At 38.6% G+C, this 27,572-nt stretch overlaps 1 protein-coding gene across 1 annotated transcript in view; it reads right to left on the bottom strand.

Annotated features, from left to right (window-relative positions):
- Nucleotides 1-27,572, bottom strand: part of CD109 (CD109 molecule) — an 84,024-nt gene that overhangs the window by 6,402 nt on the left and 50,050 nt on the right. Inside the window, exons 22-32 of the mRNA XM_072855299.1 lie at nt 26,872-27,016; nt 25,704-25,880; nt 20,889-20,970; nt 19,355-19,583; nt 18,639-18,804; nt 17,326-17,516; nt 13,724-13,879; nt 13,573-13,638; nt 6,225-6,361; nt 1,842-1,998; nt 1,316-1,418 (exon numbers count right to left, since the gene is read on the bottom strand). Coding sequence (XP_072711400.1) covers nt 1,316-1,418; nt 1,842-1,998; nt 6,225-6,361; nt 13,573-13,638; nt 13,724-13,879; nt 17,326-17,516; nt 18,639-18,804; nt 19,355-19,583; nt 20,889-20,970; nt 25,704-25,880; nt 26,872-27,016 — 1,609 coding nt within the window. The remainder of the gene's footprint in view (nt 1-1,315; nt 1,419-1,841; nt 1,999-6,224; nt 6,362-13,572; nt 13,639-13,723; nt 13,880-17,325; nt 17,517-18,638; nt 18,805-19,354; nt 19,584-20,888; nt 20,971-25,703; nt 25,881-26,871; nt 27,017-27,572) is intronic.

The following is a 27,572-nucleotide window of genomic DNA, read 5'->3' as shown; positions in this document are numbered from 1 at the left end:
ACGTTCCTCTATTACATAGGAAGGAGTTCTCTCAGAACTCAGAATCATGGCATATGTATATATGTTGACCAATAATATGTCTATGCTACATAGTAGTAGGAGTGGCGTCTTGTAAAATAATATTTGAAGCAATCTTTTTTCTTAAAGCCTTCTATTACAGCACTGATTACATCATATAAATTTTAGCCCTTAAGGATATTAATTCAAGTCTTTAAATTAATATTGATTCATTAATTGAGAATTTTTAGACACTAAATGTATTGTAACAGAATCAAAGTATTTACACATGTGCATTTATATGTGACTTTTTTATACACATATTCATTAGCCTATCTAACAGGATTCTTACAAAAGACTAGGTCCTGAGCTCTTCTCCTAGTCACTGAAGCATGTGGAAATTCATTTTGGCCATAGATTCTAAGTGTTATGTGTTTATCTCAAATAAAAATTACTCTAATTTGTTAAGCCACTAGGACTTAAAGCATGCTCTAGGTTAATGAACAGTTTAGTTGCATCCGCTAATTTCCTATTTTAGTTTAAACTTCTGTGATTGAACAAACATCTCAGCCTACATAGAATAAATGTAATCTTCATCTAGCTAAAGCAGTACACATCATAGCATATTTGGTTGTCTTCTGTCCTGTGCTAAAACAAACCAATGTGAAGAAAATTGCTTATACAACTTTTTTATGACTTATCTCAATCCAAGCCCAAATTAATAATGTTTCAGCTGGCTAAATCTTCTCCAGCAGCTTGTAATCTTCCTTTGCTTTTCATTTTGCCCAAGAGTTTTTGACATTGTTGCCTTTCTCTAAAACACACTCTATAAAAAAAAAAACTTTGAAACTGTTTTTCCCATGTACATCTTTTTTACATAACTATAGAAATCAAAACCTGGCATTTTCTCCAGTGAAGGACTCTTAGTTTAAACAAGAAACAGATGAAAAAGCTACTTGAAAGATAATCATTAACTTGGGAAGTGAACCACATTGAAGTTCCTGCTTCATTTTGGTAGTTTTGGGAACACATTGGGCCAGACTGAAGCCAATTTATACCAGCTGACAATTAAGTTATGACAATTCACACCAGCTGAGGAACCAACCCATCAGGGCAGTAAACATGTATATGGAAAAACACTACTATTTGTTAGAAAATTTGGCATGTCAATGTCCAAAAAGGCTGCAGTTCAATGAAAAAAGTAAACTTCAGTGCAATATGGCTTTCTCTTCACTAAAATTTGTCCTATTCCTGCAAAAAGAAACTTTCTTTTAAACTTCTGAATCACTAAGATCCATTTGGAATGACTGACACTTACTAGGTTCATAGTAATCCACTATAGTCACTGAAGCATCTTGGATATTTGCCACTTTGAAGTCTCTCACAGCCGGAATATCCACACAAACCTGTGTTTCATTTAGCTAGAAAAACAGAAGAGAAACATCCTGAAAACCTTGGTGATGGTGCTTTCATGGAAGAGTTAAGGACTTCTAGCTCAGTGGTAAACCCCTTCATTTCTAAAGACTTGGAGTCAGGATGCATATAAAGATGCTTATCTCATTTGTAGTCATTTTCGCCAAATTACAGACTTCTTGAAATGTCTGCCTTCTTATATATGATTTTTAAGAGTCTTAATCTAGAAACCCCTTGCAAGTATAGCTGAGTTGTACCTACCCAATCAGTCTCACTAAAAAACAGTGGAACTATTAATTCAATGTGAATACCAGATGTTGACTTCCCCAAAGAATACAATCATAATGTCTTTCCAAATTTAAACCAAACAATGGCGGCAGAGTCAAGATTAACATCTCCACAAACACATTTCTTTGTTATTTTCAACTTACAGAGTCTAAGTATAGGTTGACTTTTCCATTGTCCTTTTCCATCTTCTTAACTGTATTGTCTAATGGAATGAAATCTGGTGACACAGAGAAACCACTGAGTAAGCCAACCTCCATGAGGACCATACCACTACTGGGAGCTGTGCCAGAACCCAAGTACCTTTTCAAAACACAGAGACAAAGAAACTTTTAGTAGAAATACAGTAGTCGACTCTCCAAAGAAATTGTTTGATCATTAAATCCCAACTATGGAAGCAATAACGCTTAAGAATACTTAAGAAACAAATGGAACAAAATGCCAACAAGAAGATTTCTAATGATAAAGAGATAATAATTGATTTCTCTATTATTCTGCCTGATAATTTCAACCACATATGCAAAAGCAGGTTTAGCACTGAGAAAACTGCAGTACATAAATCACGAGAGACTACACTGACACCACGAGGAGCTTTCCATTGGCATCTATAAGTGCAGGTTTACATCACAAATATGCAGGAAATACTGCAATTAAACACATGTTTCAAAAGAAGTAATTAAGAAACCACTGTAGGAACTCTTGAACTGAAATATACATATTTCCTCTTACGGATGCATTGGTTTGCTTTTATTCATTTTTGGAGGGTGAGGTAAAGGTATACACCAAAAAAGTCTCCCAAACCTTTTCATATTTCCTTCATAGAGATTGATGGCTCCATTAATGAAGTCATCATCAGATTATTTCTCAAAGCTCCAGTTTTAAAATGCATAGCCATGTTATTCATCCAGTTTTGGAAAAAGATTTAATAAGTTGAGTTCCTTCTTTTTTCCTAAATAATGCTCATTATTACATCTTCTTCCAATATGAGAATCAGATGCTGGACTAAAAAGCTTTGCTCTGTTGAGCAAGCCTTACATACTATAGCACACAACAGAACTATCAAAATATATTTATGGTGTTCTGTGTTACAAGTGATACTTAAATGACCTGCAAAAGATTGTTTTGCTTTAAATAAAGTAGGTGGCAGAAGAGGTTTCCCCCTCCCTGGCATGGAGGGTAAATGATTATTGTTATAATAGAATAGAAATGTCTCCAATCCTCATTTTGAAGGCCTGACAGTAGTTGAAAGTAATTGGATAAAACTGTGTCTTTGTAGAGCTGAATGGTTTAAAAAAAGGGAAGACTTGCTTTCAAAGCAATACTGTTAAGCCTGGCAGCATGGCTAATTGAACACAGATATGTCTTTGAAAGAAATACAGCATAACTGCTGACTTCAGTTGGCTCATGAGATTAGAAACAAATGAAACCATCTGTTGGATGATGTGCTGTGCCAAAGTAGCTGCTATTGAAAACAAATAACTGAATTGGAACTGGATGTAATTATTTCTGCATAATTACCAATATGAGGGGAGGAAAATACCCAAGCTGTCTAGCCAGCCTGGGATGCTACCAAAATACCAACAGGTAACCAAACCAGCTTGGAATTGTCAAGAAGTGAATAAGATATATCCCTAGAAGTTATAAGGATCTGGCTCTCTTAACAAGAAGAGAGACAGCCCTGGGGGTGGCTCCTGGTATCATCTCTTCAACTCCATGGTCTACTAAAAAAGAAACAAAATCACCATGCAAGAAGAATGACCAATAAGAGAAAGAAAGAAGACCTGAAACTTGTACCTTAAGAGAACTGAGAACGTTTTGAGTTGAATTTTATGTTTCAGCTCTTCAGCAATATGAGATCTGTGTGAAACCCTCTCATAGATGATGCAAAGAGGAGAAAACAACACCAAGCTACTGTAGGCAGAAAGCACACACAAGAGAGCGAGTAGAACAATCAGCAATCAGATTCCCATGCCTGGAAATGGTATGGGGGCAACAAGTCCAACCAGAGAAGAAACTGGCAGCCTGGGTAACTGCCTCCCAGACAGTGAGTTAGCTCCTCTAACCAAAAATCAGTTCAATTTGAATGAGACATTATCTGCTCCCGTGTCATAAATGATACCCAGTTGAGATGACCATGGTCAATCACCATCAAGCTGGTTGAAAGAAGGTGGAATATTCTGCAGATTAGAGAAAGAAAAAAATTGCAAAGCTGAAGCCTCCATTACCTGACTATGCATACCCACAGCTAGCTAAACTGGTTGAGATTTCAGCAGTCTTTCTGTATGTGCCTGCTTTGGTTTCTCTACCAGAAAGGCACATCATGCTGTAAAGATTATAAGTAGACCAACTTTAAACTAATTCAGGAATTTAATATAGATTCTGCATATATTATATACAACATATAGGGGGAAAAAGAAGAGAATGACTAGCAACCAGAGACGAAGTCTCAGCCTAAAGAATAGAAACACAGACTTACTAGAACTTATACCAGTCTGCTTTCCATGATAAGAGTTGGTGGATCTTAATGTTCCAAATATTCTCCTGGGGCAGTTTTATAATGCCCAAAGGATCTTCCCCTATCCTTTGAACACTTTGCAATTAAAACATCATCATCCTAGAGCCTTCCCAGAGAGATGAGCCCTTCCCGTCTGTATTCCTGAGCCAAAGGTCTTCGCTAGAAAATCAGAATGCTCAGCCAAGACTTATCCCAGACCCATAATGTAAGCCCTTTACATGTCAGGAGTTTGTGCTAGACTTTAGAAAGCTGTTGACACTTCATAGAAAACTTTAAAAGAGAAAAAGCCCATTCTATTTCAAGACCTCTCATGTATTCTAGTGTTCCTGCCCACCATCTGTATCACTGAATTGGTTACCAGAAACACATAAAAACAGGGCTCTGGCTTTGTGCCTGCTGGCTATTTCCCAAATTAAATCAATCCTCTCTCTACTGAAATCATATTCACTATAGCTGATTATTTGTATGATGGTGTCACCTAGAGGCTCCATCTCCAGTCACAGCTCCCTTGTGGTAGGCAGATCATAAAAATAGTTCTAGGCATACAGTTATAGTATGCCTAGTTCTAGGCATAAAGTTTAAATAAATAACAAAAAGAGGATGTGGAGGAAAGGAATGCAAGAGTAATCATGGTGGATCAGGTGGTACTTTGCAAATCTTGCATTTACAAGGAACCCATTATAAAGTAACAAGAAGAAAACAGTGTTTCTAGAGGAAGTATTCACAAACAGATGAAATCCTAAAATACAAAGAATGTAGTCATCTCAACATCCTTGTAGATAATAAAATATAGAAGATAAAAAACATAAATATATATAGAGATACAATGTGCTATAGAGTTTTCTGTGAAATATGCAGTGCTTTTTAACTACAATAAGAAGTGCATACTAAAGAAACTGCCAGAGAACAAACATCTTCATATATTTCTTTTAAATACATGTATAAACACTTTCATAGCTAGTAAAAATGAGGCAGCAAAGCAGTCAAAGAAACAACTTGGTTTAATGAGTGGCTGGCCTAGGAATATGCAGTTCAATGTCACCTGTTCTCATCTGATCCAAATCCTATCCAGGTAACATCTGGTGGCTATTCTGTGGTCTCTGAGATGATGCTTCAGCAGTCACAGCTCAGTTCTTAGTAGGTGTTTACTGAACAAGAAACATCACCCCAGATGCATACCCTCTCCCCACCTTATTCAGCAGAAAGAATAGAATCAGACTGGCCGGAAAACTCATCACCTCTTTCAACTCTAGAATGATGCTTACATTATATTATATTACCAAATTCATAACTATAAGACATATTGGTAAATGAAAGACCACAAAGATACTTGCACAATAAGACAAAACGCTAGCTGAATTTATAATTATGTAAACATGGATTTTGACTCTTGCCAAAATTGTTCCGAGCAAAGTTTATTAATAGAGATGACCAAAGAATGATTACTTCTATTTCACGGTGTTTTCAGCACTTCAGAACTTCCTACTTCCTTCTCTTTTTACAAAAAAAAGAAGTATCTACTTCTAGATCAAAAGCAAAGCATTCTGTTTATGAAAGGTAAGAGCAATGGGCAGTTGTCACAGTCTCTTACTAGAAGTTAGAATGTGGAAGACATTGGTTTGATTTTCAAGTCTGTCCACAGTTCTCCATATAGCTAGGAAGCACTTGCACCAAAGAAGCCTTTGAGCTTTTTCTTGTATTTCACACAAACTCTTCCATATACCTCTAACCTTTAGGGTGCCACTATCTTTATGCATACCAGTAAAAAAATATGACGTGGCCCACAACAATTTTGCACAAAAGATCTATCACTCTATTTATTGACTTATGAATTGCTTCTTAGTTTAACTACTGCCATTTTTACAAAGTAATTCTTTTATTCTCTTTAGTTATACGTTTCTATCCCATACATTAGTAAATCCATACAAACAAACGGATGATTTAGCTCATTTTAAATAATTTAAAAGCTGTATGGACAAAGAGGTGTATGAGATGCTCCAATTGAATTACCTACCTTGTGCACACATTCAAGGTCAAATGGTTTTTATCATCTTTGTCATCCTTTACATCAACATTCAAGTCAAAAGCTTCTTGTTTTCGGACAGATCTGAGGCTCTGATCAGTGTGTTTTATGTTGTAAATAACATTGAGCTGTGGATTGCAAGTAGAGACATTAGATGACATATGTAAAGCAAATCTGTGTGGTTAAAACACTATGTTTGTAACAGTATAACGCCAGAGAAGTGCTCACATGAGACAGGATACGTGGCCTTGTATCTGACAGTTGCACACATGAGATTCATAGAAATTCTCTGAAAGAAATATCCTCTCTGAACACTTTGTAAGCAGCAGAACCAATGCAATTAGCAGGACACAATGGAGGCAAACACAAGGGAGCCCTAGGACAACCAGCAATTTTCTTCCTAGTTGCTCTCTGCTGGTTTATAATGTGTGCAGCTACTTCCTGACAGCGTGAAATGGGATGAATAAAGGCAAACTTCAGAGACCGACACCCACTGGGTTAAAAGAGACAGGCTGTATATGAAAGCAGAGCAAGAGCAAATACATAGCGTATGTACAGAATTTGTCTTCAGTCTTCATGTCATAGCATTCATACACTCAAAATAGATGAGGAATAGCATGGTACTCCAAGCTCAGAACAACAGTTTTCTTGCAGTTAAGTAAGTAGTTTCACCATCTGGTCCATCTGTGCAAAGACAAAGCTACAGTCTTCAGTCTGCCTCAAGGACAAAGTTCTTTCTGCTCAGTAACTGCCAAGCTCTGCTAAGTGAGCCAAGTAAGGAAGTATGACAGGATGTCCAACGGAGGACAGTAATATTCATACAAAATAAACTCATCTGTTAGGCACTGTTTGAAAAGTTTCCAATTATTCTAGTGCAGACATGTATAAGATGCTTGAAACAGTGGTAGAAGAGTGGTAAAACCAGAAGCCCTTAGAAGATGTCTGAATAATTAGGAGATAGCCTGATTATCTCAATATCCTACAAAATTACCAATGCCATCAGCCAAGCAGAAACGCTGGAGCTGAAACTGAGCAACTAATGAGTACTCTCAAGTTATCAGCCATGACAGAAAATTATGCAGTAAAAAACCAGGCCATACTGCCTACAGAATTGAACTTGATGATGTAAAGAAACAGCTGAATCATTACCTGCAGTGTTTCTTTAAAACTGCCTTGGTACCAGACTGGAGAATGACAAATGTGACAGCAATTTTTACAAGAGTACTAGGGGTCTAGAGAACTGTGGATATCAAGTAAACTCGGTATCTGTACCAAAACATGGTCGAAACTATAATAAAGAGTCAAATGAGTGGACAAATGAGTAAATATGACATGTTGGATAATAGGCTGTTGCTATAAACCTTCCAGCTACCTGAATCAAATTCAAAAACGTGGACAATGGAGCTCTGTCTAGTATAAGCTACCTGGATGGTACATTGGCATGTAGCTGGTTAGGAAGATTACTAGCCAAAGGTACAAGAACAAAAGAAGCTGCCAAGGGGTAAAGGGCTGGTAAAAGACAGGAACAGAGGGTAGGAATGAATGTTCATACATGAAAGGACTGGAGTCCTAAAGGAATCTGTGCTGGGTGACCACCGTTAAACATATCCATACATGATGTAGAAAACAGGGTGAATCCTGATGAGATAAAGTTTGCTGATTATACTAATTTAGTTGAGGTAGCAAAGACTAGGATTACTGCAAAGAGTTCCAGAGTGAAAGAATTTTTATGTACATAATAATGGGTTTTGAACTGATTACTACCAGATCTGTTTACCATTTAAGAAATGGTAAAATAGATGAAAATTCAGCCATAAACAGGTAAGTTGAAAGGAGGACACAGTAAAGGTCTACAGAATAATGACCTGCATTGGAAAGCTTAATAGGAAACAGTTTTTCATGCAATGCAAGATTAAATTGTGGAAGTCCTTCCCACAAGATGCTGCAGATACTAAACTGTGCAAGCATTCAAGGGCAAAATAGACAACTTCAGGGAATCAAAATTTTCTAAGCCCACAGAAACTATCTCCAGCTGAAGGTCTCAAATAATACATGGTAAGAGGTGGAAGACAGTCGGGTAATATATTATATGTATTTATCTTCCTATACTCTCTCCTGAGCATCTGCCTCTGGCTGTTGTGGAAAACAGAACAGTGGGCTAGACCAAGCTTTGCCCTGACTCAACACAGTCCCTTTTATGCCTTCTCTCCAAATACAAGAACTGGGGGAGCAGATTCAAGAGGAGAAAGAGGTAGTGCTTCTTCATGCAATACACCACTAGCTGCAGAACTACTTGCCACAAGAAGCTGTGGTTGTTAAAAGCTTAGAAATATTTAAAAGGTTACACACTTATAGAAGAAAAAAAATCTGTAAAGGAAATGTCTACCAAGCCAGAGAGAGCACACAGGGATGATCTGTGGATTGGGAAGGCCCTGCATTGCAAATTGGTGAAGGGCAAGAGGGCATACCAGTGAGATATCACTTCATGTTTGCCCTGTTCTGGTAGCCTTAATTGGTCACCCTCTCTCTACTGGCCACTATGGGATACAGGATAATGAACTGTATCAGTTGTCCCAGCACATCTGCTCTAGCATACTCATGTGCTTATACACAATAAAAGACACCAAAAATGAAATTTAACTTTGAGAAAGCATTCTAAGGTGCTTCAGACTGATTAACAACCAATGTGGTGTTGATGGTAACTGCAGCATCCCTTTGCTGTGGCACAAACGGGACACCACCTCTGCCAGAGGACAAGAGAATGGGTCGTTGACTCAGCACTTCAGTGTGATGAATCAGAAAGCTCAGATTATAGAATGACAAAATCAAATACAAGAAACTAAGAAAATATTTAGTATCAAAGAATAGTGGACATTATTTGGCAAAATAGTGATTTTCACCAACAACAGAACAGTAAGTTTGCATACAGTTTTCACACACAAACTAATAATAATTATCTGTTCCTTTAGCCATTAAGATAAAACACATGGCAGGGCAGGGGGGGATCTTCTTCTTTGATTTTGGTAGAAAAATAATCAGAAAGTGGCTCAAATAACTCCCCTTAAAAGACCCCAACATGCACTTTGCTTGGCTAAGAAAAAGAGAATGAAGAGTGCTTCTGGAAAATCATAGTCCCCTTACAACAATTTCTGGCAGCAAATGGAAAACTGTCAGACCAAATGTAAAGGTATGACAGGGGGTTGTCCAAGTTATAGGTTAGCAAGTCAGTTATAGGCGAGTAAGACTGCAAAGAGAGGAGTCTTTAATTTCTGATTTTTGCTTTTGCTGCTACATGTCTCACTCCTTGATATGAAAGTTATGCTCTTTCTTTCAATCTACATACACGATTCCTGTTGCCCTGCCCTGCATTGCTGAATTTAGCATGCTGTATGAGAACAGAGCCAATTCTGTACAGGCGCTCAGGACAACCATGGTGCAACAGTGAAGATTTCTCCTGTACAACTGCTCTGCAGGAGAAGGCAATACCAAGGATGAAGCCAATCTAGAAAGCCTGCCAGTTAAAGGCACGCAGAAAGTTTGGTAAAGACAAGCTGGCGGTGCCTCAACGATCTGTCATCACAGAAACAAAGCTGGTTTAACTTTTGCCAGAAAAAGCTAATGAATGGGAATTTACTGCCAATGCAGGATGTCTGAAGCCACATACTGAACAGGTCAATCAGCTAGTATTTTCATGGAATAAGTTATTGCTGTTATGGTCTGACTTTCCTTTCCCGATTTCTCATGACAATGAAGGAAAAATCTTTTTCACAACACAGAGTTTAATTAAAGCTTCCTTCTTTATACACTTTTACTTTGGGGACAGAAGGCTATTAGACAGAAACTAGCATTAAATCAACAAAACAAGCACCTGCATTTCTTCTTAACCCTTTTCAGAAGCAGCTGCCATAGTTAAGACAGGACTTGTCCTGTCTTGTCATACTGCAACCAGTTCTGGTGAGAGGCCCAGGAAGAGAAAACTAAAAGCTAATCTTCTGCATGAGAGAGATGCTTGTAACTATTTGAGCCAATCAACTGCATTACATTTAAAAAAAACATGCCTCATTTATAATGCCCTAATCAATGCCTCTATCCCTATCCATTTTGTTCTTCAACTAGCAGCACAAATGTGCTTGACTGAGAGCATGAATTCAATGAAATCATCTCCAATATTTTTCTGTCCCTTTTTGACTACTTAGTATCCACTCAAACTGTAATGGAGAAATATGTGTGCATTTCACAGTGTACCTTTTTCAGTACCATCACGCTGAATAACATTCAGTCCCTTGCCTAAGTTTAGTGAAACTACTCTGAGTGGAAAAAACAATCAGTATGTTTCAGTAACAAGTAACAGGTGATTCTCAGTTTTTTCCTCACTCCCTCTCTACACATGACCAGGAGATCAAGAAGATCTTGTTTACCTATCCACTCTGCCCATACTCATCCTCCTTGAGCCTGCCCACCTTCCCCTCATTGCTAGCCCTGGATTTCGGTGCATTCTCCTTCCTTCCAGAAGGAATGGGCCACACCAAATTTTTGAGGCATTTGCCAAGCCCAGTTCACAGTGGTTCCAGACAGCAGAGAGGTGTTTATTCCAAGACTTTCAGCAGGCCACCTAGGGAAGATCGCTTCTTCAACTCCTTTCTCTAGAGCATGCCTTTCATACACCCTAACCCTACAATTATCCTCTCTTTCCTCTTGCAGAGTCAGTGTCTTAGGTTATCTATAGTACGTGCCCACATAATGAAGGGACGAGCTAGGTGACTCTGTTGACAGCAGGACCCCAAAGCTACAAGTAAATGTCTGCTTTTGCAATTATACTATCCAAAATAAATACATTTTATGAGATCCTGCAGGGTCAAGAGTGAATGCACTGCCAACTCGCACACACAGACAGTGAGATTTCACAAAAAAATAAGGGTTTTTTTTCTAAGAATCCATTCTGTTGGGAAAGCAGCCTTTTCCATTAATGGACCAAATCTCGTGTTTTGTGATATTTAAATGAATTACTGTTTTGACATGCTACATTTGGCCAGAAAGTCAAATCCCAGAACAGTGAATCTCACCACTGTACTTTGGCAGGCCTAAGACAATGAAACCCAGCTGAAGAAATGTGATAGCAATGTCATATGCTATCTGATTTATTAAATGCAACCCAGATCTAGCTTGTATCTGGGAAAAAGAGAAATCTAATTCAAATGGCATCAGTGCTCTTTCTTTTAGAATACCAGACCTGCCAAAGGAAGCAGAAGGAAAGAATTGATCCCAGTAAAGAAAAGGTTTTGGAGAAGCTACTCCAGTGTGTTAAGTACAATATTTTTAATCAAGTCACAGCATTTCTGACTCAAAGCTGAGGGGAAAAAGGCAACAGCACAGGGACCTAAATGAAGAAGGTAACCTGGTGTGGGTTCCTGAACACCAGTTATTTGGTAGCACATTTGCATGTTCATACAACAAACCAGGAAGGAGCCCTCTAACAACGGAGTCAACTACTGGGTGTTCTGGGTGGAAGACTTCTGCTCAGTCTTCACCAGACATGCTGGTTTGGATGTGAAATTTTCCTGCTGGCAAAAATGTAATTGGAACCAATGTGCTTCCACAAAAGGCATTCATTTCAACAAATCAGCGTCTTCCAGCAAAAAACAATTTGCTGAAAAGTTTTTGATCAGCTTGCCTGACAAATTAGTTGACTTAATATCAGGGAGTATTTCTCAACAATGATTAAGGTTAAGTAGTCTTAACTGTTCTGGAGCCCCTCTTTGTTACATTCCACATACACACACACTGAAACCACAGATGTGTGAATGCAGTCCTGCTGAGATGTTCATTCCTGTCTTGGCCTGCAGGTCTGAATCTAAATTATCCTCTGAAATTTTTGAACTTCACTGTAAACTTAATTTGCACTTCTGGGAATTAATAAACACGGGTCATGATTTATGGCACTGTGGGTTTTGCAGACTGGTGCTGAATGAATGAGGTGTATCTCTAGCTGCTGTTCACTGCTGATAGGCAGCTGTGAAGGTTTCCTTGTAAAGGTCTTTTATCCAAAAGCATATTTACCAACCATCACCATGCCTTTTTGTTTCTGAGATGCATAAGAACACTGAAGTGAAGGTCAGGTTGCAAGGAACTTGAGATGTAATCTGACCTGACATAAAACTTTGAGACCATTAAAGGCAGCCTAAGTTCAGTTTTACCAAGGACAACTAGAAGGAGTCTAGTAGGAACTCTCTCTGGTTTTGCGATACACTCAGCAATTATGAGTTTATCTGTATACTTCCAATAAAACGAGTCTCTCATGCTCAGAGACTTATATTTCTGTATTATCCATAGCTTTTCAAAGGTCTTCTCTTTCACCTGTGTGGTTCTAAGTCACTATCATGGACAGGACAGCAGGGAAGGGAGACCCATTAGTGGCCACATCAAATCAGATCCAATACTGTCTTCTTCTCATATGATATTTCTCATAGGGTTAGGGAAAATCTTGGAAGTGGAATTTCTTCAGAACATAATCTCTGTTATGGGGGAAGAGCAAGCAGCTGAAAAGCATAAAAAAGCTATTTACAGTTTGCTAGTTCTAAATACAGTATGCACTGATCCCAGCTTAATTTGTTAAATATAAGTAAAGATGTTTGAATTTTTACTACCAAAACACACTCTTCCACAGGACAGGCAGAGAGGGGATCACTATACCTCCTTCCACTCTTTGCCATGCCCTCACTTTTGGCTGATGCTAAGCATCTATTACTGTTGGCAGTTTGCAGGATCCTTTGACTCTGTCTTTCATGCTATTTCAGAACAGTGTAAAAACTGCTGGAGAACCTGGCCGTAATACTCTTTTATTTTTAGCTTTTGCACTATTGTTGTATTCTACTTCAATAAAAGGAAAATAACTCTAATAACTAGCAGTGTAATCTTGTTCCGTACAGATCTGTGCCTTACCACAGTTTACCACAGGTTCCTGATGAGGTAGGTCCACGTGCTCTTTTTACTCTGACCTTTCTGCCTGCCAATGTACCACTGCAGTCCTTTGTCTTGCAAATGGACACTGCATTTCTGCGGGAGGACAGGGCTGCTTTGATATGGCTCTGGCCCACGGAAGTGCCCCAAAACTGCCAATCATCCAGCAGTACTTAAAAGGCCAGGCCATCAAACATAAACAATCACATGAATATGTCATTCACACAATATTTGGTTCCCAGCATTCTTCAATTAGTAAAGTGCCTTGGTACTGACTTAAGACATTTCAAAAGATTGTTCTTATTAACATGTTTCATAAAGCTTCCAAAATATACCTTCCTTATAGGGAGCATATCTTTAGCAAGATAACTGCACTGTGTACCTGAAAGACAGCAAATCCTGTTCCCTCCGCTGCCACCGTAATTGTCATGGGTTGTGCAGGGGCAATCTGAAAGAAAGATGAGAAAAACAGTATTTTCAAAGTACTTTCAGTCAGCAGACTTTACAAAAGTATTCCTCGCTTTCTACTGTACCTCCTTGGTCTGAAGCAGAAAACGGTTTTGAGTATCAATTGAGAATGTTTCTGGCATTTTCAAAGAAGGTGCTGTCACTGTTACATCCATTTCTGTTTTGCTTGCAGTAGTGAGAGTTGCGAATAGACTCAAGGCTTGCAGAGCCACCACCGTGTCCTGTTAAGAGAAACAAATCCTGCTGTATTAAACAGAAGCAGCCTGCGCTGTGAACTACCTGTCTATAGGCCATGCCTTGGGGAGCTCACAGTCCCTGCATTGTCCCATTTGTTGATTATGCCAGAGTCCTCAAGCAGCCACTTCCACATCTCCATTGGGATTGCACTGGCATGAAGGATCCCAGCACAGAAGAGGAATGGTAACACAGGACAACATGTTAGCTACTGTGACATGCAATGGAGAATGAGGTGGGAGCCAGCTAAGGAAGTTTTCCTCTTGTGCAAGGTATGAGGAAGACCTGACACGCCGGTAGTCACAACAGTCAGAACCACACACCACGCAGACAGTGAAGAGAAAGCCAATGAGAAAAGTCATGATACTGCTACTTTCTAGATTTATTTAGTAACTATGCATTAAATATCCAGTACTGCACCAGAGTTATTCAGGGTACCTTGATCACCGAAGCAAAAGCTATAGGTCTGAAAAACTATTAACGTTTATTAAAAAAAAGCCTGAAATGAGTTTTTATCAGAACCCCAGCAAGAATTTCAAATAGGCTCAGCCCAGTTTTTATACTCTATATTTGATCAAAAGGTTTTGTGCAATTGTTTAACCACTGCAGAATATGCTTGTAAACACAGTATCATATATGTATCCAAAATTCTCTTTTGTTTATCTTTGTGAATGATTGCAGGCTTAGCTCTCCAGGTTTTGAGCACAAGAGGCAGTTATTGAACATCTGGTCCAGCACAGTTTAGTGAATGAGAATTTTAACAGCCACTATTTTCTGGAAAAAAATACAGTAATCAATTATATGTCTCTAATGCTTCTCAGGGATTTTTGCTGTTCGTTTAGTTCATTTTGCACCTATTTTTAAACAGCGACAGTGAAGGAATTGGCCTTGCAGGCTCAGCATACAGAGGTGCTTTATTCATTCTTAGATCATGTCTAGTAACAAAATTCTAACATAACAGAAGCTCATTAACTACAACATGGTGACTGTGCCATACCTTAAGCTACCAGCATGTGCTGCCCATTCACTCTAAATTATTAGAAACCACTCTCCTTCCCATGCCACGTCCTTGTCTGAGATGACCTGCTTCACTGATTAAAATCCCAAAAGATCAGCTGAATAGCAACAGTGCCAAAGTTGCTGGTACGCTGAAGCACTACATCTGGGATCCCAACTCCAGTGCTTAATGTGGTGTGATAGAATAGATGTAACTAATGGGCTACAGGAAGATTTAATAGTCTGGAGTAAGTGGCAGACTTTTTCAGTAGGAGGCCAATATTTACCCTGAAAGAGTCTCTTCGATTACTCTTTTGCAGAAGGCAGTGGCAAAGCATCTGAATGACTCCGCCCTTACTCAGACTACTCGTATGTCAGTTTCTGATGAAGATCTACGGCTTGGAAGCCCAAACTTACAAAACTTCTTTCACATTGAAGTGAATGAAACTACAGCGACCTATCACGTCTATATACCTGATCTATCTCATAGACTTAAAGAGCTACAAGATTTTGTTGGAGAATCTGATTTTAAACATCTGAAAGCAGAAATATGCCTGCCCTTACCTAAGTTGTGGAAACCGAGGAATACCTTGAAGCACCTTTTCCAAGTCCTTACAATTACATTTCTTACATTTACATTTCTCACCCTAAACTGAGACAGAGTTCAAGATGTCTAGAAATGTTATCTGCCATTGCTGAAGGTGACTTCAGAGCTCTTCCACATCATAGGCTCAAATGACTCTCAGAAACACAGGTGAAAAACAAGGGGGCAAAGAACGACCTACAGAGAAGATAAACATGCCCCTGGGCATGCTCTAAAGCAGAAGGCATACCCAATGCTTTTCACCCAGAAACATTCACAGCTGAAGCACGAGGTGCACGGCTCAGTATGACAATGCTGTGTTTAATACAAAACCTGAAAAGTTAGGGAATACGGTCTCAACCCAGACTCATAGGCCCCTCTTGCCCAGCAACACGGGCTTTGCAGAATTTGCTACTCTTCCCTACCATTTAAATCTACATTCATATATATGCTATTTTTTGTATGGATTGTTTGCCTATGTATATGATATATGTACATTTTACGTTCAAACATTAAAAGCATTGTAAATCAAAATATACTGATTGCAAATTCATAGTAAGCTATACCACGTATACAAATTGCAGTGAGTTATCATAACCTCACTTACAAAACACCACACATGCAACTGATTACTTGCCTCCTTATTGTTTAACAATATATTAAATTTCTAATGTAATAAACTCATGGAAGGAAACACTCCAAGCATTTTTTTTTAAAGTAATCTTAGAAGTTAACAAAAAGTATGGGGTCATTTCCACAAATTAAAAAAGGCATCTAGAGAGACATTGGAGTAATTTTGAAATCAAAATAGTTTAGACTATGGAAGAACAAAAGGATTAAATTCATTTCTCAACTTCACCCTCGGGGTGAACGGTGCACTGCTGGATTTTCAAACTTTCAAGTAAAAATGGTTTCTGGAGAACAGAGAAAAACTTTTTCAACTCATTTAGTGCTTCAATCAGCCTCTTCAAATAATAAGCAAGAATTAGTACATTAGAAAAATAGTAGAACCTCAGGGGAACCAGGCTGGTTCTTAATTTGCATTTTATTTAGTAGAACTAATTTCTCTCAGATTAATACCAACAAACATTTGAAAATAAAGAAGGATAGCCTGTACAGTTTGGTACCAAGCAGTATGATGAAATGTGACATTTTACTGTGACCAGCATTTATAGTTAATTTTAAAAGATAGTTTAAATTAATGCAATCCAAAGTACTATACAAATTTTCCAGATGCCAGCACAGCTTACAAGATGTGGTTTCAATAACATGGAAACCTCCTGGAGATAATGTAGATCTTCCAAATTTCATGGCCCATCAAAAATCTATGTAATAATGAGGACAAAGTACATTATTAAGACCAACTGCCAACAGAGGGACTAGGTTATGCTGTTTCTCTAAAACCTACTCCCCTTTCTTATCTTAGTTAATAACCTTTCAGGAGTTTGAGGACCGACATATGGGAAGAATAGAAACAGGTTTCTCTCCTTGGAAAGAAAGTAAGCACAGATATTTATCACACTTGCTTGGAAAATCTGATTAATTATTTTTCCATGGGCATCAATTCTTCTTCTTAATTTAAGATCTTTTGTTATTAATATTGTATATAATCAAGGTGACCCTCTAATTCTGTTTTTTATTCTACTTGCCAAAATACTAAAACTGGTAGTCCAGGTTTAAGATGCCAATATCACAAAGAATGCAAGCCTGCACATAACCAAGGCTGTTACAGCAAAACAAAATTCAGTAATTGTTATGTAAAAAACAAATGGTCCCTTTTTTCTTTTTCTTTTTCTTTAAATATACAGTGCTCATTTAGAAAGTAAAACAAAGCCCCTTGAGACAAGATATTACCTGAGTAGATGAAAATCCCCCAAGGTGATTTCTTTGCTGACTTAACCATTTCATAATAGGGATCCCCTCTGCTAATCTGTCTTGATGAAAGTGTGAGAGCAGAGCATACGCTGCAAGTTCAATATCGATAGACCGTGGCTGCCATGAATCAGAAATTTCAGAAGCAGGTGTTATCCAGAAACAAAATTCACCTGCAAAAGGAAGCAATAATAACCTCAGATCCACAGACTGAAGTCTTTGGACTTCTGGGAAAGACTTAAGGGAAACATCCTAATTAACGCTTACGTATGGGATCTAGCAAGGTTCTTTAAAATTGTGTTAATGTTTAGGCGTATGTCCCATAAAGGACTGACTTTAGCACTTCCTCAGCCATGACACAAAAACAGCTGGAGTCCAAATAGTCACTCCCACTGATTTCAGTGAACTTTACCCTGATCCATTTGTCGTCAGCCTCAAGTGCTCACATAAAGGAGCCCTTGTGAAAAGGCCACCTTGTTGCTGGAGTGCTCCTTTCTCTTCAGGACTACAGAAGGCACCTCAGGCAGCACAGCTGGTCACCAGGCTCATTCTTGAGTGAAGCCTTCCAAAAACATGACTTCCTTCCTTCCCAAAAGTGACTGTCCAAAAGGCCTAACTCAGTAAACACAGAGCAACACCCAAGAGACTCCATTTCTAGGCTAGAGCATGAATTCTTTTGGATTTTTCAAGAGGACAGTTACTATTTTGAACCAAAACCTTGCATTTCTTATAGTCCATAATGGCCTGTTCTTCCCCCAAAACAGGGAACAAAATTCAGTCGTGCTGAACTCAGAAGAGGTTAAACATGATGAGATGATGGGTCCCTACAGAAAATGCAACACAGCTCTGTATTGTCTTACAGAAAGTCCAGCCCTTCAACTCTTCATTCCGGTACTGATTTTCACTAAATACCCACACACATCTTCCTGATCTATCTGAACTACTTTGGAATAGCTAACCCCATCCATCCCTCTTTAACCAGGCTGATCTTACAAGTGCACATAATAACATGGAAAAACTGACAAGTAATATTCTTCAACAGCACCATGGTACTCCCATCAGGAACATGGTAACTGAGACTGAAATGCCTAGCTTTGTTGTGAATTTTCATTCATTTATGGACACTTTTCATTAAGGCTGTCTTGGAAGTTCTTAACTTATTCTCTATATCATACTCAAACCAGATTTGAATTCAGAAGCAGGATTCTCTTCATCTCTAACTCTACATGCAGCTGTAGATATATGATAGGTATTTTTAAATTTGACAAAAATCCATCTATACAACTGTACAATACCTTGGTGTTCTGCCCTCTGGTTCAGTATATTCAGTGCTTCCTTTGCTTTTGTACTTTTTGCGCAGGACAATGCATATGTCACAAGTGCCAAAGTGTAATTATCTGAAATGCCTTCTTCTAATTTATCTTCCAGAAAGTTTGTAGCACTCTTGATGACATAAACATGCTGGAAATGAAGATCATATTCAAGAATGTACAGTGAATAAAATAATATTGAAATATTATAATTTAAAAGAAAAATTTGTACAGAAGTAGAAACATTACTATCACCAAACAACAACCAAGAAATACTGAAGATCTCTTTCAGAGTCACAGGTATGAACCTCAAAGGCAAAGCTTTTGATCTGGCACTGTCTTTTATGAATGTGAGTAATCTCAGTGAAATCAATTGGAATGACTTAATCCTTATCTCTAAGGATAGTTCCCCCCATAAATTTCTTTGCAAGTTCTTCGACTAAAGCCACGAGAATATTCTTGGTAAAAGCAACTGCCTTTAGATTTTGCAGAGGCACATAAAATTGAAGGGCCTAACAGCACAACTTTGTATTCTCTCAGGTAGATAAGCTGAAGTACCGGGAAGTTTAACAAAACCAGGTTAAATTTTGTCTCTATTCAGATGTCCCTCTACTTCCTTAAACTACCAAGTGTTTGCCAGCTAGTATGACAATTTATGAAGTGTTCCAGTAACTATGAATTCTATTTATGAATTCCAATACCTGTTTATCTGGGAACCCTAGGAGGGATGACATGATGTAAGCTGTGAGAGTGACTGGATTATTGGTGCCTCCTTGAAGATCACTGTGTAACACTTTCCCAGGCTCATGAAATTCTCCATTTAATTTCTGATGCCGGACAATCCATTTAGCTGTATCCATGAGTACATCTTGGTCAATATCTATGAATGGACGAGCTTGAAGGAAACATCTTAATACAAAAGCTGATAACCTTGGAAAAAAGGTTAATCAAATATGACAAAATTAGCAACATATTACAGCTTCTTCTGTTTAAGATGATGTAAGAATAATGTGATGCATAAGGTGTTCTACACACACCTCCCACGCATAGAGGAAAATACATGCCTCACCCAGACAAGCAAGTAGACTAAGCTTAATCCACCAAAAACTGAAGCTATGTCCTTGTTCCTAAAGATCATCCCTTTTGCAGCTGTTATGTTTCAAAAATAAATACAGAGCATAGACTCCAAGTCTGCCAGCACATGTTTATCTTTATTCAAATGTTGCCCTCCTGCCTTCTGCTGCTAGGCTAAAGTGGCAAAAATCATAGTTTACAAAGTAATGCAGTTATGAGTGTGATGTTAATTATCATTATTATCCCTCTAATTATATCATCGAAATAACCTTTGTTGTTTTATTAATTAATAATCCCAAGTTCTGCTTTGACTTCCTTCTTTGCCAAACGTGCATTCATGTAACCTGTCACTGCACTATTTAAGTACCAGAGTTGCCAGTATAGATAAATTATCTTCATTTTCCGATCCATCAATACTGAGTCTAAGGCAACTCCTGCTGACATCAATGAAAGATGATCACTGACTCCAGAAGGAGTGACTCAATCAGTGGCATAGTAACTGAGATGGTTCTATTTAAAGTCAGCAGCATGTACTGATATACGTAAGTATATTTAAACTAACTGAACGTGGATTAGCTGAACAAAGTGCTGGAACTCGTCTCTGTTATCTGTCTAGCTTCCACTACTGTGCTCACTACGCTTGTCAGGGTGAAATTCAGCACTGAAAAGGCTTTTTCAGCTGTATTTACAGTCTCAAAAAAAGGAGGTGTAAGAGAGGTAAGCAGGACAAATTTTTACCACCAGTAACTCTGTTCACCGCCTAGGAACTGCCTCCATTATGGAGAGAACTGAAAATCTGTTTGAAGCAATGATGATCACATAGCCCTAAATGGTTTCAGTCAACTGCAAGAATAAGTCATTTAATTATTATTCTTCATTCCTTTGAGGAAAGCTACAGAAAAAATTTCAGACCAAGCTATTCCCCTGGCTGAAATAATTCATCATTCATCTTTTGCAAAATTAAAAAGCCTTGCCCTAATAATGGCTTTGACAGCATGTTATCCAGCAGAATGACCTTAGAGTTGGCCTAAACACCTAATGAAAACCAGGCAGAAGGCTAATACAGCTGGAAATTTTTACCAGCTTCACAAAAAATTTTTAGTCACAGGAAAAATATCTAAAATACTCAAATTCCACAGTGAATCTGGCAGAACTACTTACCATGTGCTCCCAGAGGGATCTTCATTTCCAAAAGCACTAAAAGAGCCATCATCCCTCTGGAAAAGCAGCTCTCTCTGGTAGCCTGAAGTGGAAAAGCAGAGACAGGTATTGAACACTTTCCTCTCATGCGGGTTCCAGCACAAACTGTCTGCTGATGTGAAGCGAGGCACTTTCTAGGGCTGAGAAGGGCAGAACTTGAGCTCGTATTTCATAAAAAAATCTCTCAATATGTAGGACCACACAAAACCGCGCAGAAGATGAGAAAGCAGGCAGCAATAACACAAAGGATCCATCTACAAAAGCAGAAGCAGAAGCTCCTGCTCCCGCTCATCTGCCACCCAAACACGACACCACGGTGCAGAGAGACACGCTCACACTTAACTCGGCTCCAGGAGCACAGCAGCAAGCGCAGAGCAGAGTAGCAGCTATAGTTCAGTGCTTTGTCGCTTTGGGGAGCTGGAGTTGTGCACCTACAGAAACGCTCTATCTTTCCAGCAGAAGGAAGGACAAGCAAAAATGAAGTATTTTCCAACTGGAAGGGCAAGAGTACAGCAAAGCTACAAATGCTGCTGAAAAACTGTCCCTTTCAGCAGCTTGCTTTTGCCAAATCAAAGGACTAGCTATCAGAAAAAGCGTGCTGGAAGAGGCGGTTCTGAAACAAATGAAAATTTTCAGAAGACCTGAAGATCCTGAAATCCTGAGAAAGATTCATTTAAAATGTATCTTAAGATTTTTCAGTATCCAGAACAAGTGCAGCTTTCTCCTGACTGCTGAACATCTACAATAAAAGGGCCCCAAGGGCTCACTAGCTGCTCACGACCACCAGCAGCATCCTTACTTAAGAGCTGACTTCAGTGCAGAACCAATGTTCGTTAATGTTAGAAATGAAGAGCTTCCTATGATATGCTACTCACTGTAGTTTCTGATATCTAAAGCCCTCCTTCCCTTACATTTTGCTTGCCATTTGTGTATCCAGTACAATAATTGTATCTATTTATAGCATTTCACAAGACATCTTTTCTTTTTTCCCTCCACCTTGTCTTTTTCCTTGGCTTTACTATTTTGGCTATTATAATTAAGAAACTATATTCATTAGTCTAACACCTGACAGATACAGACACAATACTGAATCAGCCAGGCAGAAGGAAAACCCTCAGGCAACCATCACAAATGAATGAATTTACAAATACGTCCCATGATGTCCACCCAGCTACAACCATTCCCCTGTGTGCTGGTTTTGGCTGGGATAGAGTTAATTTTCTTCATAGTAGCTAGTATGGGGCTATGTTTTTGGACTTGTGCTGAAAACAGTGTTGATAACACAGAGATGTTTTAGTTACTGCTGAGCAGTGCTTACACACAGTCAAGGCCTTTTCTGCTTCTCACCCCACCCCACCAGCGAGTAGGCTGGGGGTGCACAAGAAGTTGGGAGGGGACACAGCTGGGAAAGCTGACCCCAACTCACCAAAGGGATGTTCCATACCAGATGACGTCATGCTTAGTGTATAAAGCCGGGGGAAGAAGAAGGAAGGAGGGATGTTCGGAGAGATGGTGTTTGTCTTCTCAAGTAACCGTTACGCATGATGGAGCCCTGCTTTCCTGGAGATGGCTGAACACCTGCCTGCCAGTGGGAAGCAGTGAATGAATTCCTTGTTTTGCTTTGCTTGTGCGGCTTTTGCTTTCCCTATTAAACTGTCTTTATCTCAACCCACGAGTTTTCTGACTTTTACTCTTCCAATTCTCTCCTTCATCCCACCAGGGGGGAGTGAGCGAGCAGCTGTGTGGTGCTTAGTTGCCAGCTGGGGTTAAACCACAACACCCTGCAAAATGTTCCATGCTTTCACTGATAAAGGATTAATCACCCACTTACATACTATCCTGAATATAGATACGTGGTGACTGAACCACAGCCTTAATTACTGAGGAGCAAATGGCCTGGTCCCTCAATCCAAGTTACAATGTAAGATTAAATCCTAGTCAGGGTCTCTGTATAATAGAAGAGATATAAAGATGTGAATCTGAACTGCTACAGTATACCAGTGCACCTTCTAATATAAACTCTTAACCCAGTAGCATCAGGTTTAGTTTCTGCCTCTTTAGAAGAGTTTGAAATTACAATTTCCACTTAACTATAGGGGTTTTATAATGTATTCAGCAAAACAACAGTGGTTAATTACATGATTAAATCTGGTTAATCTTTCCCATACAGACAAATCTGCATCTCAGTTAATGGTCTTGAGGAGTCAAGCACTCTTGAGTGGGAGGAAAAAAGAAGGAATGAGTGGCATTTCTCACCAAGGAAAGTAAAAGTCACTGTCAAAGTTCAAGCCTCAAAATAATGTGCTATGAGGAACATGAATATATGTATATATACAAATAGATTGCTTCCTCTTCAAAAGTATCTGACTGCAAGGCCTGAAAACTGAGGTCTTCTGCTTCTTTGCAGCACAAGCAATATACAGCAATAAGGATTATAATTACCATCCCGCTGGTAGTGTAAAAGCACTAAACTAAGACCAACAGCCTGCTTAACAAAGACTGCTGAGCAGCCGTTACACAGGGATAAATTTATGTCAGAATTTGATAAGATTGGGAGGGATCAGAAAGATGAGCAGAACCAGAGGGAGGACGGAGCGATCACTCAGCTATTTCCTATAGTCTGCTTGCTTTCTTCTCAACGCCAGCCCCGTTGCAGTCACGCAAAAGTCTCCAAACACGAGCGTATCTAACACGGGGAAGCCTGCAGAAATGCTGGAACAGGAGATCTGGGGGCTGTGAACCACCGTGTTCGTTCCAATGGACACTCAATCAGACACAAAAAATGATACTTCAAATGTCAACACATACAAGTGGAAAGGCAAGGAAAAGAAGGATCCTATTATGAAGATGTACACTAGTACTCCCAGAGGACTGGCTGGAACCCAAGAGATGTAGGAGGCTCGCTGAGCAAGGCTGAAAGAAGAGTGCATCAGGATGGAAAGGACTTCAGAAATATGTGAAAGACTAAAGGGTCTCACATTTCAAACAGCTTGGAAATACTGCTCAAACTCATTGCTTGCTTTGGGTCTAGCACCAAAGTTTTCAGACCAACCAGGATTATTTTTATTTCTGAAGAAGTGATTTCAAGATGGGATCTGTCATTCCCACAAATGAAGGAATTTTTTTTAAAAGGCAACTTTTCTTTTGCTTTGCCTTTGTTCTAGGTAAATAAAAACTGCTAAAGAAAGATCATATAGCAGTCTCTGCTAGCTATAGGATCTCTTCTTCTCACAAGCATTTAGCCTTAAAATTAATTATATTTACTTCAGGTTATGAGGTCACTTTTTCAAATATTTAGTGAATTCTGACATGTGAAAAAGTCTGTTTTAAATTAAACTTCATGACAATCCTTTCAAAAACTGAGCTTATAAAAGTTATGTCTCAAACTAAAGATAAATTTCAACTAAGATTATATTTTTAAAAAATCAGTGCAACAACTGAAATAAATTGTTAAAATAAAGCAAAAAAACCAGAATATTTTTTAGATTGTGGTTCTTTTCAATCTTAATGTTACAAATATTTCAGCATACTTACTGTTTTGGCTACTACAGTGTTAAAAACATGTACCTAAATTCAAAGCCCCAGGAACAAGTTAAGTAACACAATGCTTTGTATATAAGTGACATTTAATCCTGTAATTTTCACTTGCTTTGAAATAACTTTAATAAATCTGCTACTGGAAAACTTCAGAAAATTATGGTAGCAAAACTCAGGCTTCAAAGAGTGGTAGATTGCTAACAAACTTCAGAGTAGCTGTTTACATAACATATTTCTTCCCCCTTGCCTTACTTTTCAACTAAACCATGTAGTAGGAAGGGTTTAAAAAAATCATTTAACTGCTTTTGACAGAAAACTGGGTTCTTGACGAAAGGAAAATTTATTTTGAGCTGTGTCTTTTCCAAGGGAAATGTCAACAACTTAAAAAAAAAATCAAACACCAAAAAAAAAAAAAATCAAGACTTATAGAGAGTAAACAAAATTTGAAAATGTCATCATGGTGCCTTAGTAGGGGTGTAGCTCACATGAGGATGGTCTCATTCCTCTCTATGAACCAGGCTCTCAGCATGCAAACTGACATGTGGTGAGCATGGTACATCGCAGTTAGACACTGTCTGATCCAAAAAGGCACAGAGCAGCATAGTGCAACTATGTTCTCCACACTTTGTGATGCCCTGGAGTATTTCCCAATTAAAATATACAACAATTTCCAACTAAAATTTTCCAGCTTTTGACTTCCAGCACAGAGTTCATTTCTGACCAAGTCTAAAACTTGGGTGGGTGAAAGCCAGCCACTAGAGCAAACACCACTCCTTGAGCTCTACAAGGACATGGCAGGATGGGGATGGTGTCACTGAAGACAGATACATATGTGGCATGAATATGGTTCACTCTGTTCACTGACTAATTTTCAACCTCCATGCCTCAAGCAGAAGTCAGAAATGTTTGCTCACACACAGTTTTATCAAAGGAGAAATAACAACCACCTAGGAAATCCATATGAATTACCTTCTAAAATGCATTTTTCATCTGAAAAAAAGTAACTATATAAAAACAACATGTTTTTTCTGAGCAAACTTGCCCTTGTAAACAAAATAATTTGCTCTTTAATTCTGCCAGCCCAGAAGAAAGAGGAAAAGAAAGAGAAGATGAACTTTTCTTCCAGTTCTCATGACACCGACAGAGCAGTACTTCAAATACCAAATGCAGAGTCACAGGTTATCTTTTCACTAGTAAGAGTTCTTAAACATCTAACATCTTTCCTTTAAGCATACAGACCTTTTCTCATAAATGATACAGCTTTTGATTTAATATCCTCTCTCAGCTGCCTGGTTTTAGTCAGGTATTGCAAAACATAAACATTTGGAGCAAAATTGATCATATTCTGTTCACCGCAGCCATAAGGCATCTTAATCAATGATGACAAACCGTTGATAGAAGGCCCAAGTAAATCACCTGAAAGATAAAATTTAATGAAAATAAATTAAAGCTTATTGAAAATAAATGCATACCTCACACATAAAGGGTGGTATCACCTAAACTGGGAGAAAATATGATACATTAGGAACGTTTGTACTAAACACCACTAACCAGGCAGAAAAGATACTTCATCTTCTGATCAACTTTGTGCCCACTGACCCATCCCCCCACAGACCTTTCCGACTACAGAGTAATTTCAAACAGCCACCATTAAAAAAAAAAAAAAAAGAAAAAAAAGATATTTAATCCAGGAAAATATTTCAGTAATGGTACATATTTGAAACTTCCTGTATGTCTTCTCTCACCCACAGTTATCAAAGCCTAGGTGTCACAAGAAACAATAATCAGTCGGGTTTTAGTTTTTATTCTGCATACAAGTAGAATTAAAACAAGATACTAGCAAACTTTGCAGGACCTTCCTTATTAAAATCCGACTCTCTCTCTAACTCTGAAAATGGATAGTCAATACCATAATATCATAAATTAAAGGAATTAAAGTAATAACACACTCCATCCATAAGGTCTTCCTATGCTTAGTCTAATGCATGATGGTAAATTATTCTGAATTAATGATTCAACCTGTTAATATAGCAATTAAATAAAAATTAATGCACTTCCCTAAAAACCTATAAGGCAACAGCCATACTGGGCAAAATCTTGTGAGGGTCCTTCAGCAGAGGCTCTGAGAGAAGCTCTGGCAAATCCTGCTAGGGTAGCTCAGGTTATTACACATCAGCCTCCCTGCCCTACTTGACAGAGTTTACCACTTCTAGTTACTACTGGCAACTGCTCTGTTCTTCAAAAACCACCTATGCCTGCAGTGCAGAAGATGCCAGCAGCTGGATTATGGACACATATATCTTAGATACCAAGTTCAACAAAAGCCCAGCAGGCAAAAAAATATTTAAAATAAAAATATAGCTGACCAGTAAATAATAAAGATGGAAACAGAATAAGATAGTCTTACCAACAGCAGTGACCTGCACTCTCTCACTGCCACTTACAACATCAGAAGGAAAAGTGAAATCCAAAGTTTTTGACACTGCTTGTGGTTTATTCCCAGTCAAATCCAAAAGGACTGTCTGAGAATATGTCTGTTCCAATCCTTCAGCCTATCAAAATAAAGACAGGATTATTGTAATGTCCAACAATTTGTTGCTTTTAGGACAGGAGTTGTGTGCTTACTGTACTGAGGGATCTAAAACACTATCAGGTATTTTGTGCTGCTTGCTAATACATCAAGAACCTGAGGTATTGGCCCATCCAAACTGACACAGAAATGTTTTTCTTATAAAGACCTACATCCACTATTTGCTTCTCGATACCACGTGTCAACTACAAAAATACACACGGAAAGTCAATGAGAGCATCTCTGATTTCAGTGAGCTCCATGCCAAGCACGGAGCTCCATGGCCAAGCACATGCCAAGGCTGGAGGTGGTACCTTTTGTGCTGTCTGCAATCCTACAGCCTGTCATACAAGGAGGACTTAAACTGAAGTTAGGTACATGACCATAAAGGTTTTGTTTCGTCATGCATGCAAAATCCCTTGACAAAAATTGTCCTTGAAGCAGAGAAAATAAATTAGTTTCTTTCCTCAGCCTACACCTTAGTCTAACAGGCTTTTATTCTCTTCTGCACAACAACTGAACTTCAACAGAAAGGGCAG

The sequence above is a fragment of the Ciconia boyciana genome, chromosome 3 (genome assembly GCF_034638445.1).
Source record: "Ciconia boyciana chromosome 3, ASM3463844v1, whole genome shotgun sequence".
Classification (NCBI taxonomy): domain Eukaryota; kingdom Metazoa; phylum Chordata; class Aves; order Ciconiiformes; family Ciconiidae; genus Ciconia; species Ciconia boyciana.
This window is presented reverse-complemented; position numbering and strand designations above follow the sequence as displayed.